The sequence below is a fragment of the Xenia sp. Carnegie-2017 genome, unplaced genomic scaffold, assembly GCF_021976095.1.
Source record: "Xenia sp. Carnegie-2017 unplaced genomic scaffold, XeniaSp_v1 HiC_scaffold_19, whole genome shotgun sequence".
Lineage (NCBI taxonomy): Eukaryota > Metazoa > Cnidaria > Anthozoa > Malacalcyonacea > Xeniidae > Xenia > Xenia sp. Carnegie-2017.
Window position 1 is genome coordinate 12,627,881 of NW_025813481.1, and position 11,903 is coordinate 12,639,783.

At 36.5% G+C, this 11,903-nt stretch overlaps 3 protein-coding genes and 2 long non-coding RNA genes across 5 annotated transcripts; 2 read left to right on the top strand and 3 right to left on the bottom strand.

Moving 5' to 3' along the window:
• Positions 1-946: 946 nt before the first annotated feature.
• On the bottom strand, positions 947-2,332 carry LOC124439469. Its single transcript, XM_046989695.1, has 3 exons — positions 1,682-2,332; positions 1,250-1,572; positions 947-1,115 (listed from the first exon to the last, which is right to left on the bottom strand). Exons 1-3 carry the CDS (start codon positions 2,330-2,332, stop codon positions 947-949), a joined length of 1,143 nt encoding a protein of 380 aa, XP_046845651.1.
• Positions 2,333-5,168: 2,836 nt separating this feature from the next.
• On the bottom strand, positions 5,169-6,282 carry LOC124438613. Its single transcript, XR_006946146.1, has 3 exons — positions 6,247-6,282; positions 6,018-6,145; positions 5,169-5,733 (listed from the first exon to the last, which is right to left on the bottom strand). It is a non-coding gene; the product is annotated as an uncharacterized LOC124438613 (long non-coding RNA).
• A 34-nt stretch (positions 6,283-6,316) lies between these two features.
• On the bottom strand, positions 6,317-6,589 carry LOC124438614. The gene is made up of 2 exons (XR_006946147.1): positions 6,454-6,589; positions 6,317-6,354 (listed from the first exon to the last, which is right to left on the bottom strand). It is a non-coding gene; the product is annotated as an uncharacterized LOC124438614 (long non-coding RNA).
• A 195-nt stretch (positions 6,590-6,784) lies between these two features.
• Positions 6,785-8,273, top strand: LOC124439471. The gene is made up of 3 exons (XM_046989696.1): positions 6,785-6,790; positions 6,983-7,142; positions 7,341-8,273. Exons 1-3 carry the CDS (start codon positions 6,785-6,787, stop codon positions 7,643-7,645), a joined length of 471 nt encoding a protein of 156 aa, XP_046845652.1. The 3' UTR covers positions 7,646-8,273.
• A 266-nt stretch (positions 8,274-8,539) lies between these two features.
• Positions 8,540-9,236, top strand: LOC124439472 (the record flags this gene model as incomplete). The annotated part of the gene is made up of 2 exons (XM_046989697.1): positions 8,540-8,847; positions 9,090-9,236. Coding segments are annotated over exons 1-2 (455 nt in total), but the record flags the coding sequence as incomplete, so codon positions are not given.
• Positions 9,237-11,903: the final 2,667 nt, after the last annotated feature.

Genomic DNA, 11,903 nt, shown 5'->3' on the forward strand with positions numbered 1-11,903 from the left:
CTGACCTCTGATCCGTTACTAGTTTGAAATGTTTACCTGTTAGATAATGTTTCCACCTACGAACGGCCTCCACGATAGCAGCTGCTTCCTTTTCTACTGACGAGTGTTTTAGTTCTGAACCATTTAGTGCTCTTGAGAAGAATGCTACTGGTCGTCCTTGTTGATTTAATGTCGCTGAAAGTGCAAATTCTGATGCATCGGTCTCTATTTGGAAAGGATAAGATTCATCAATTGATCCTACTACAGCATTCTCAATATCATTTTTCAGTAAATCAAACGCTTGCAACGCATCATTTGATAATGGAAAAGCTAAATTGTGAGACAAAGGTCTAATTTTAGTTGAAAATCTTTAATCCATTGGGAGTAATATGAAAACAAACCGATGACACGCCTTTGAGCTTTTGCATCACGTGGGGCTGGCAGCTCCCGCAAAGGTTTTAGTCTCTCCGGATCTGGCTTAATCTCTCCTTGAGATACAACACTTCCGAGTATACTAATTGAAGTTACCGAAAAAACGCACTTGCTTTCATTAAATGTTAGGTTACGTTTCCTCGCTGCTTTCATAAAAAGTTCCAAATTTTTATCATGATGCTCCTGATTGTAACCGCATATAGTAATATTGTCTAAATACGCGAAAGTATCTTCTAAAGCTTCTTCGGATATGAAAGTATCCATTGATCGTTGAAAGGCCGCCGCTCCATTGGGATTTTACGGAACTGATAAAGTCGATGGTTAGCTTCAAAAGCCGTGTACTTTCTCTCTTTATTTTTGATAGGTACTTGATGGTATGCACTTTTAAGATCTACAGTGCTAAAGACGCTATATTGGGCAACTGCGTTTACTGTATCATCTATTCTTGGCATCGGATAAGCGTCCAACTGAGTAAATTTATTAATTGTTTCAGAGTAATCGATTACTAGTCTTTTCTTTTGTCTTTCGTTCTTGGTTACAACGACTTGGGCTCTCCAGGAGAGTCACTTTCTTCAATAATCCCTTCTTCAAGCAATTTCGACACTTCTGTTGCGATGAACGCTCTGTCTTCGGCACTGTATCTTCGTGATTTTGCAGCTACCGGTCTACAATCTTCAGACAAAATTGAAACAACGGCGGTGGCCCTATATTTATAGTTGATAAACCACATATCGTTAAAGAGGGCGATTTTCCCCCATACTCAATAATTATGCTTTCATGTTTTTCCTGCCAATTTTGTCCTAATATCACGTTCGTACATAAATTTGTTAAGACAAACAGTTTTACTTTCGCATACTCTCGCTCTTTAAGTATAATATCTGCAAGACAATAGCCTTGAATTTTAGAAGAAAACGAGGATGCAGCCATTGTTACTTTCTCTTGAGTTGTATAAACGTTCAATCCCAGATTACTTGCAACTTTAGGATGTATAAAATTATGTGTACTTCCCGAATCAATTAGAGCTTCGCAAGATTTTCCATTAATCAAGACATCAATACAGGCTTTCTTTAGTGACTTTGCTACTGTATGTTTAGTTGATGCTAATGCTATATACGAAGCCTGAGGAGCGACCGATTTACATACTCTTTGGAAATGTCCTTTCTTTTTACATTTATAACAATAGGCGTCTTTAGCCGGGCATGCGGAACGATGGTGTGGTCGATTACCGCAGAAGAAACATTTCGCTGATCTAGAAGAGGCGGCAACGTACCTTTCTATGCCGTTGTTCTCTTGATGTATCAGTTTTATCTTGGTTTTCGAATGCCCGTTGATTAGTAAACGAATTATTCCCGTCCTTGTTTGATAGAGCAGCAGCTGTTATTGGAATTCCGTCTGCATAAGTTTCAGAAGTTCTCTGTGCTGTATCTAAGGCTCGGGCTTGATCAAAAGCTGTCTGAAGGTCTAATGTTTTATTCTCAAGAAGACGTTGGCGGATGTTAGTTGAAAGAAGACCTGCTATAAACGCGTCTCGTACAGCTTCGTCTCGATATTGGTTTGATGTCACGCTCCGAAAATTACAATCTTTGCTTAGCGATTTTAATTCTTGCAAATACTCATCCTGGCTCTCACCAGATTGTTGTTTACGAGTAGCTAACTTCTGTCGCGAAAATATCTCATTAGGAACCTTAACATAGAGATTTTTTAACAATTCTATAGCTTCCTCGTAGGTTGTCGCTTCACAGAAAAGTTGATAAACGTCGGCAGAAACATAATTGACTAGAACCTTTAATTTGTTCACTTCTTCGTTAGGTATAGCAGCTACAAAATTTTGGAAAGTAGCAAACCAGTGCAACCACGATCTAGCAGCGTCTTGAGCGTTAGGATTGGTGTCAAAACGTTGTGGTCTTAAAACTTTCTCCATCACAGCATAAGATGCGGAAGACACTTGATAGGATTGACTAGTGAGGGCACCGAGATTCTGAGTGTTGTGTAAATTGTTGTTAAAGTTTTATTAAATATTTATTATATCTTCTATATACTAACCTAAGGAGGTTTTACACAACACTGCTGGAGTTCGATGCAAAGGCTCCTTAAATAATGGGCATACTTATTTACATTTACGTATATTTAAATTTTGTAATGAATTCTGTTCACCCTTTTACACCATCACCATGATCTAGTTGAATTGTCTCACATTGTTCTGCCAGCGACTGCCTACGAAGATCAACGGTCAAGATGTTTTGAGAGATCCGTTGGCTTGCTGAAGAAAACCTTGTTGCATCCGGACTTTGGACGTTTTCACAAACTTGAAAACCATCGAAAGAGTTCTTGAAGCAATCTAGAAGTGAATAGCACAAAAAATCCAAGCTAAACAAAATGATAAAACTTTGCGACATTTCATTCAGGGGCGGATCTAGGATTTTTCAAACATCAGTCATAAAACGTCGAAGGCGCTCCCCACCTGGGGGGGTCTGAGGAATTCTCCCTGAGAAATTTTGAATTTCAGAGCCTTGGAAATGCCATTTTCAGCGTTTTAGAGCAATACAAAATGTATTTGTGGGCATCGTTTTTGCGTAAAAACAACACATTTTGCTTACGTTTTTTTCAAAAAAAAAAAATGAAGTGAACAATACTTGAATGTTTTGCAAAATATTTAGGCTCCTTATCATGCCAAATATATGGCTCATTAGCATGTCTAGAAACGTAAAATTTATTTTACAATAATGCTATTCAAAAACAGATATAGTCTTTAAAAATTTCTACCAAGTTGTCAGGCATAGACCCCCCTAGAGACCCCCATTCAAACCTCTATGTAATGAGTTTAGTTAAGTTAGAAATTTGGTACTACAAGTGACAGTTCATAGATATAGAAAAGCTCAGACTTCAAACCATGCAAGTTTATTGTAACCCTTTACCCATCTCTACATCAATGCCAGCAAATTCACCTTTTGAGAAAAAACTCAAAATTTTTTTCTGCCAAAGGTTAAGCAAAAATTATCAGAGTGAAAATTTGCAGTTAAGGACAGCTTAATGCCATAAATGTTTATTAGGCATTTCACTAGACTATTATCTCCTGTAAGTATATGCAAGGTGTGCTATATAGCAATCACTAGTAGCATTGTATTTGCAAATACAAACAGAATGTAACCAACATGTCTTTTTATATAATTACATGAATGTTAAAATTGGTTCATGTGTCATGCTTACTGGTTATGATAAATATCTTTTCATATGATCAAAGCTTGTTTAAATGTAAATCAGAAATAATTTAGTTTAGAAATTATAATGATCATCAGAAAAATTACCTAGTGATCATGAAAAATACTTTGCTGTTTTGCCAAATTTCAAGGTTTATCTGCATACATAGAAAGACATTTTTACTTTATAGAAAATGCTTTTCATACATCAATAGCCCTTTGGAATTTATGGCAAACAATCTGGTATGAGCCGTAGATTAACACACCTTTACATCTCTACATGAGGTGTTCAGTTAGAAAAGAGGACAATATGTGACATGGGACAACATTCCATGTATGTGAAATACTCAGGTTTAATACCATTCCAGTCAAATTGTCAAAATAAAAAGCTTCATGGATCAGAAGACTCAAAATCACAGGTTATAGTAAACAGCTTCTCATGTAATCAATGTTAGTTTTCTCAAATCTTAAACAATATGTAGTACAACTGTCCAATGATTGAATGATCAATGATCATAAACTGAAAAACCCAAAACATTTGTTTATGATAAAGTAAATAATAGTATGGCGCCTTATGGCTACAGATTTTTTGTCCATTGAAATATATTTGCAGGAATGTAGGATTTCGCTGCCATATAACGGCCACGATTCCCCAAGCATTAAAGAAATCATAGCTAAAAGTCCTTCGTCAACAACAATTTTAGAAGCATCAATCTGCTTACCATACGCCATATTAACATAAATCGCATCACACACTCGCATAAATTGACTTTGATATATTGCATTCATGCATACACTTCACCTGTCCTTTACTTACGATTTTCGATGTAAATTTCTGCTGATAAAACTCAAAACAATGTTGGCTTGCTTTTGAATATCAATGACTGAAATGTCGCTCGCGAGATCGTCTTTGCCAAGCATTTACAATTCATCCATAAATTTTTCGCCCTCTTGAAAAAATTCCCAGTTTAGAAAGCAGCATTCATGTCAATATATGAATTTGTAAAAGATTTCCATAAATTCCATCTGATTGTAGTTTCTATCATGCTTATAAAAATTACTATAAAACGATCAAACATTCAATTCAGACAGTGAGCTTGACTATGTTAGTTCAGTTGGCTATCAGTCGAAATCCGTCAAACCAATCACAATAAAGCAAAAATTCAAATGAACCAATTGTAAGGGGATTTACTATTTGTACAGCAGTTCATGTCGTGACGTCACTTGTTCCGATTGCGTAATAACACGAAAACTACTTTTGAGAGATGATCAAAAGTCAATTTCAAGTTTATTTTTGCGCGATCATTTGCATAATGGCGGGTAATTTAAATAATGCAAACAATCGAGATATTCGACAGGTTATAAGCCGATATTTAAAAGAGGTCGTAGAGAATGGTGAATATTTCTTAGGCTGGATTGATGGAGAGACTAACTTGAACGAGTTTTTACAAAAATACGAAGTTGCTGGATCGACATCTTTCAAGCTTCGTTCGTCTGCGCTACGAGGTTCGGCAAAGCGATATGGAAATGAAGGTACATAAATTAAACTGATACGACGTATTGCACTTGTAGTATTTTACACGTGAAAAATTGTATTCTTTCGAGGAAAGTTCCACTTTTCACTCACTATAAATTTTGTTCATAACTCACGTTACTCATCAGTTGTTGTAAATATATAATTATAAATAAAATTATCAACATTTTTTGTAATAATTGTTGTTATTAAAGGTAGTTTGAGATGGAGCAGCAATGTTGGTGATCTATCCATACCATTTTTTGGCACTCCGTTTTGTATCAATGGAATACGGTTACTAGAGTGTATTTATGGACCCTGCAGGCCGACAAATAGAGATTCTGAAGAGGTACGTAGTCTTGAAACCTGAAATATTAAACTCTATAAACTCGAACCACACCTATAACGTAATAATAATAGATAATATACTTTTGAACAAATCATTTTTAACATTAACTGCAGTACACTTCAACCTATACTATAGGGAACCAACGGCCATCCAACTGGCCAAAAAAGACGATTTCGAGTGCAGCCAACTAAAAAGCTTGGGTGTAAGGCCCAGATCACTGTTAGGGAGTTAACCGTGTATCCAGACTACATCGTTCCAACATCCTGTAACAACAAACACCAGGTGAGACTGTGGGAGTTAAACAAAGAAAAATCAAATTTACTCAACAAATTTTTAACAATGTATATGACGTTGCTTAAAGGAACTAATCATCTTAAAGCCAGCCTCAACACTAATTGCGTTGTGTCCAAATTATTGTAGATGGAACGAGTCATTAAACCATCGCTCTTGAACAAGTTAAAAATCGATAAAGAACACAATGAAGCGCAAATTAAAAAATAAAGAGGTTTTTGTCAAAGTTCCAAACCAGCAAGCACAAACCACCCACATGGAGAAGTGTGCGGCATTTCCAATGGGGTCCATCCGCTTATAATAGAGAAAATCCACGAGCTTGTTGCAGCAGGTGAGGCATACTGATTTTAAACATTCATCAAACTCTAACGGCAATACGGCGTACTGAAAAAGAAAAGGTGGCCTTACATTATCATCCAGAACTATTGGGCTGTTTTTTATTAAATAGGTGTAACACAGTGGCAGGAAGTTAAAAAGTTACTTACCTACCATGTGGAAAACATATTGTTCCAAGATGATAAAGTCCAAGGCCCTCAACACTAACCGGTCATTTTATCCAACCAGCACAGACATCATCAATCATATCTACTCAGCTACCAACAAACAAAAACTTAGCAAACTGGATCAGGTGAATTTGCAAAAAATGATGGACGAATGGACAAGCAAAAACCCCACATCAAAGTTTCACTTACGCATGTGCACAGTGAAGGAAGAAAGTGAAACGGCAGAGCCAAGCCAGAAACTTTTATATGTTCATCAGGAACAGTGGCAACAACGTCTGATGGTCAAATATGGCAATGAGATTTCACTCCTTGATGCTACATACAAAACCACCCTTCCTTCTTTTTGTTTGTGTAAAACCAACAACGGATACGCAGTTGTCGGTATTTTTGCAGTTTGCATCTTATAAAATGCGCATGCATACATGTTTGTCAAAAAATACCTAAATAAAATAAAATAGAGGAAAAATGAACATACATGCCCGTATGTTTTAAAAGCAGAGAAAGGTAAAAAAAAACTAAGATGAAGGTAGAAGTAACAGTGAAGCAAGACAATAAACTTAATCTCCTTCTTTTACTAGCCGTTTTCATTCCATACAAAGACAACAACAACTATAGTCTATTATGGTCATTTTCAACATCATTTGCTTATGTTAACTCCCACGCTGGCAATTGACTGCTGCTGGTGCACGGTGCATTGTGAAGTCCAATTGTTTTTAAGCAATATACAACACTTTTTTTAGGAGATTTTGTTGTTCAAGATGAAACGGAAGAGCAAGTAAGTGAAGCACTTCACGTCTTGCGGGAGTGGAATCCTGAATGGAAGCCAGCAAATTTTATGACCGACTTCTCAGTTGTTGAAATTCATTCCATTGAGTCAGGTAAGTTGCAACATTGCTAAACTATACTATAAATTGTCAAGGGTCTGAGAAACTATTTTAGAATTAAATGGCTTGCTGAGGGCTTACTAATTGCGAGAACGTAGAGTAAGTTGCAGTAAGAGCATAGTCATTGAGAATGCCGTGCCTCATTATATGTACAGTAGTTAGTTGATTTTTTATTTTTTCTCCGAATTTCAGTTTTTCAGGACGTGGGAACATCAGTGTTTCTATGTGATTTCCACAGGGAACAAGCATGGGAAAGATGGACAAAGAAAAGTGAGCATGGTCTGACATCCGAGGATAGAGAGAAGTTGCTACACCTCTTAAGAAGCATGGCTTACGCGCCGTGGATTTCAAATACAGAATCTCCATTTACAAATGTTGCAGAAGCAAAAAAGAAGCTTGTAGATTCAGATGTGTACAAAAATAATGCCCAAGTTCAGAGATGGCTCGAAGGAACGTGGTTTCCTGAGGAAAAACGATGGGCAAGAGCATATAGGTAACCTAAAATAGACATTAAGATCAATACAAATAATGGTATTGAAGCACAAAATAAAGTTTTCAAGTATAACTACCTCTCAAAGGGAACTGACAAGACACTAAGCGGTGTTGCTAAAGTAATTGTGGAATGCTTTTGCCCAGAACAGTACAAACTCTACGTGCTGAAGAATCTGAAGCTTAATAAGAACATCAAGGCTTACAACAAAGAAATTCCAGAATTTCTGCATGGTCGGCCTCATGGATTTATCAAGCATTGCATGCAAAGAATACATTCGTCAGCAGTGTACACAACGAAGGACGTGCAAGATCTTGGAGAGTTAAGATTTCAAGTAACATCAGAGAGTTCAAAGCAGACTTACTCGGTTGATTTAGCCTCTCCCACTTGCAGCTGCCCTGACTGGAGAAAATTCAAATGCCCCTGTAAGCATATGTTTGCAGTGTTTGAAAACACAAGTGCTGACTGGTATAACCTGCCACTAAACTACAGAGAATCATCTTTGTACACGATTGATAAGGATGTTAATGAATTGGAATGTGATGATGATCAACCAGGAGACATGGAAATTGACGACAATAACACCAGCACCCACACAGACAAAATCGAGTCAAGTAGCCAAGACAGCAAAAATGTACAACCAGTTGCTGTGGGATAACTTCCACAAAAAAGGACAATCGTACGAGATACTGCAAAACATGCAGCAAATATAACAAGGGATACATTACAGTAACTTAAAGAACTGACTTACCTAAGCCAAGACGCAGACGTTTTGAGTGATGTGACGAAAGAGCTGCAGACCCTTATTTCTAAGCTCAGGGCCACTGTGCCAAAGAGCAGTGAAGGGATATATATTCGTGCTTCTCCAAAAAAGTTAAGAAAGGAAAACAGTAAACGAAAAATGGAAAAGTTAAAGAATATCGGTTGCATAGCAAAGATGAAAAAAACAGGAAAAAAACGGTTGGATTGGTGGCATCGAAATCGCGTTGGTACAAGGGCGAATATGCTAAAGAAAATGTACAACGTCAATGTTCCAGTAGTAACGATAGAGGATGGAGAACAAGAAGAGCAACAGAATTTCTACTCATGTCTACATGCCACATCTGATAACTGGAGAAACATGTACAGAAATCTCCTGATTCCAGCTGAACTTCAATGTTTAAATCCAGGCTGTCTTGTTAGCGACCTCATTATTGAAGCTTTTCTTCAGTAAGAAAGTTACAAGAAGTGTAGTACAGTATTTGTTTTAATTGCTTATGGGCATCAATAACTCATTACTAAGTTGCAATTCACTCCACTTTGTTATTTTAATTTTATAATTACAGAAAATTTTACTTGCCTTGTACAGTACTTGTAAAAAGAGAGGATTAATGGGTTAATTGATGATTTTTTCCCAATGAAAACAATCCAGTAGATTAATAATTAATATAATTATTATTCTTGCTATATAGATACCTCAAATTTGAATATGCTGATGAAAATGTGAAACAATCCACCATTGCATTGTCAAGCTATTTCTGTACCAAGCTCAGGTCATCTACCCATAAAACCATCACAACAGCAAATGGAGCTGAAAAAAAGGTTCCCAGAAATGACAGGTGTGTCAATTTGTATCTGTTGTATTTGTATCTGTAACTTAAATATATAATAATGCAACTGCAATCAAAATACAACAATTATACAATTATAAAATATTTTTCAGGTCACTCTGGTCATTACTAATCTGGCATTCACCATAATTCATTTTGTCTCCTTTTTACATACTTTACATGTATGCTTTGTCTTATTCCTATCAGGGAACTTTGGGAGTGTGCCAAATCATTCACTAGGAAAGTCGCCATCTGGAATAAGAACATAGTTCTAATACCTGTCAACAAAGGGTAATGTTGTAAACAATTATTGTTCATCAATATAGAATGAAATTGTATTTTGTGTATATTACATGCATGCAAAATATGTGATGGGTTTTTAACTTTTTTTTAAGGCTGCACTAGATTCTTATAGTGCTATTTAACAAAACAAATGAAACTGTTAAGGAACAACCTGTAGTATCAAGGTATTGAGTGTTTTAACATATCCACACATTACCAAAACCTTCCTTATATTTTAATATCATGCACCTCATACCCATACTACCATATACTTAGTTTTTCACAATACGAACCCTAAATTAGTGACAAACAACACTAGTAACGTCATAACATGAACTGCTGTACAAACAGAATTTTTAAATCTGAAATACAAAATGATTGTCACTTTTTACTTTAGCACAACAATAGTAGTGTTTGATTCTATGAACTGTCCAACAAGACCAGGATTGGTGACAGTACATCACTGTCATACTACAGATATTATAATGAGGTAAATTGAATTATATATATATATATATATATGAAAATTGGTAACCCAGGCATATTATGATAATGATAAAGATTCTCTGGATTTGTTTTAAATTTTATTAAGCTTTCAACTCGGTGCTTCGAGCCTTCGTCAGAATGTGACAATATATTATTTACAAAGATTTTTGTAGGCGTTTGGAGCGTCTGATTGGTTGGTTGGTAGTTGAGTTGATATTATTGGATGGTATAAGATGCGTTGTCATGGTTTCGGGTGTATCGATTACGTTAATGAAATTCGAGTGTTTTATTTTAGTCGTTGTGTTATTAGTTTGTTGTTTTGGTTTTGTCTTTAGTTGTGAATAGATGATGGGGATGTCAATATGTCTGTTAATTGTGTTGTTGTCTTTGCTGTACCATGCCTCTTTGAATTCTCGTGCGTGTTTTGTCTGTGCGCGTCCAAGAAGTTGTGTTTTGTCCAGTCAAATGTGTGGTTGGTATCGTAGGTATGTTCTGCTGGTAGTGATTTTGGGTCGCGTCGTTTGATGGCATTCTTGTGTTCAGTGAGTCTTGTTTCAATTTTCTTGGACGTTTGTCCTATGTACTGTTTGGGGCAATCTTTACATGGTATCATGTAGACCGCGTTGGTTGTGTCGAATGTCGTTGTTCGGTCTTTATGTTTAGTGAAGTATGATTTGAGTTTGTGTGTTGGTTTATGTGCGATGTTTATTTTGAATGGTCGGAGTAGTCTTGATGTCATTTCTGATGTTCCGTTTATATATGGTAATGTCACTATTTTTACTGGTTCGTCTGTATCTTCGTTAGGTTTTTCAGTTTGTGGTTTGTTGTGTATTTTGTTTAATACTTTGTTGATAAAGTTTCGTGGGTAATTGTTGTTTATGAATGTAGAGTATAAGTAGTTGCGTTCATTCTTCTTGGCTTCTTCTGTATTGCAGTGTGTTTTAATCCTGTTAAAGAGAGTTCGTATGCAACTAATTTTGTGTTGTGTTGGGTGATTGCTATTAAAGTTGAGTATTTGGTCTGTGTGTGTGTTTTTGCGGTATACTTGTGTGTTTAGTGTACCGTCATCTGTTCTCGTTAGTAGGATATCGAGGAAGGTAAGTTGTTTGTCGTGTTCTTCGTCTTTAGTAAAGGTAATGTTCTTTGTGGTATTGTTTATGGTGTGTAGGATTTGTTCAGTTTTGTCTTTCTTGACTATGGCAAAGATGTCGTCGACATATCTTTTCCATAGTTTGATGTTTGTGTTGTTTGTGACTGATTGTGTTTCGAGGTGTTGCATGACAGCTTCTGCGAGGAAGGTGGATAGTGGTGATCCCATTGGTGTGCCTGAAATTTGTCTGTAGTATGTGTTTTGGAAGGTGAATTCAGTGGCGAGGCAAAGGTTGAGTAAGTCTAGGATGTCATTTTTGTCTAGTTGTGTTGTAGTTTGCCAAGTTTTGTCGTTTGTGAGTAGTTCGTTAGTAATTTGTTTGGCAATGTCCAGTGGTATGGATGTGAGAAGTGATGTCACGTCGTAGGATATCATGATTTCGTCTGGTCGTAGTTTAATGTTATCAATACTGGCGAGGAAAGTGGTGGCATTTCGGATGGTGTGAGGTGAATTTTTGACTAATGGATATAGAATGTTATAAAGATATTTTGAAAGTTCATACGTGGGAGATCCAGGAAGAGATACAATTGGTCGTAGCGGGTTGTTTTCTTTGTGAATCTTTGGAAGTCCATAGAATTTGGCGGTGGAGGAGTCGTTGGGTCGGATTCTTTTGTAGACGGTTTCGTTAAGTTTCTTTTTGTCTTTTAGTTGTTTTAATTTCTTGTTGATGCGGTTGGTAGTGGTTTTGTTGGGGTCTGTTTGTAGAGGTTCATACGTGTTGGTGTCTTGTAAGAGGGTCGTCGCTTTGTTGATGTAGT

What these genes read in the sequence shown, in the direction of transcription:
- LOC124439469 (XM_046989695.1), bottom strand. Translation starts at nt 2,332, where the DNA reads ATGGAGAAAGTTTTAAGACCACAACGTTTTGACACCAATCCTAACGCT. An exon ending in GAGAACAACGGCATAGAAAG is followed by an intron (nt 1,573 to 1,681) that starts GTACGTTGCCGC and finishes AAATGTAAAAAG; the next exon opens with AAAGGACATTTCCAAAGAGT. An exon ending in GAGTATGCGAAAGTAAAACT is followed by an intron (nt 1,116 to 1,249) that starts GTTTGTCTTAAC and finishes CTATAAATATAG; the next exon opens with GGCCACCGCCGTTGTTTCAA.
- LOC124439471 (XM_046989696.1), top strand. An exon ending in AATTCATTCCATTGAGTCAG is followed by an intron (nt 7,143 to 7,340) that starts GTAAGTTGCAAC and finishes TCCGAATTTCAG; the next exon opens with TTTTTCAGGACGTGGGAACA.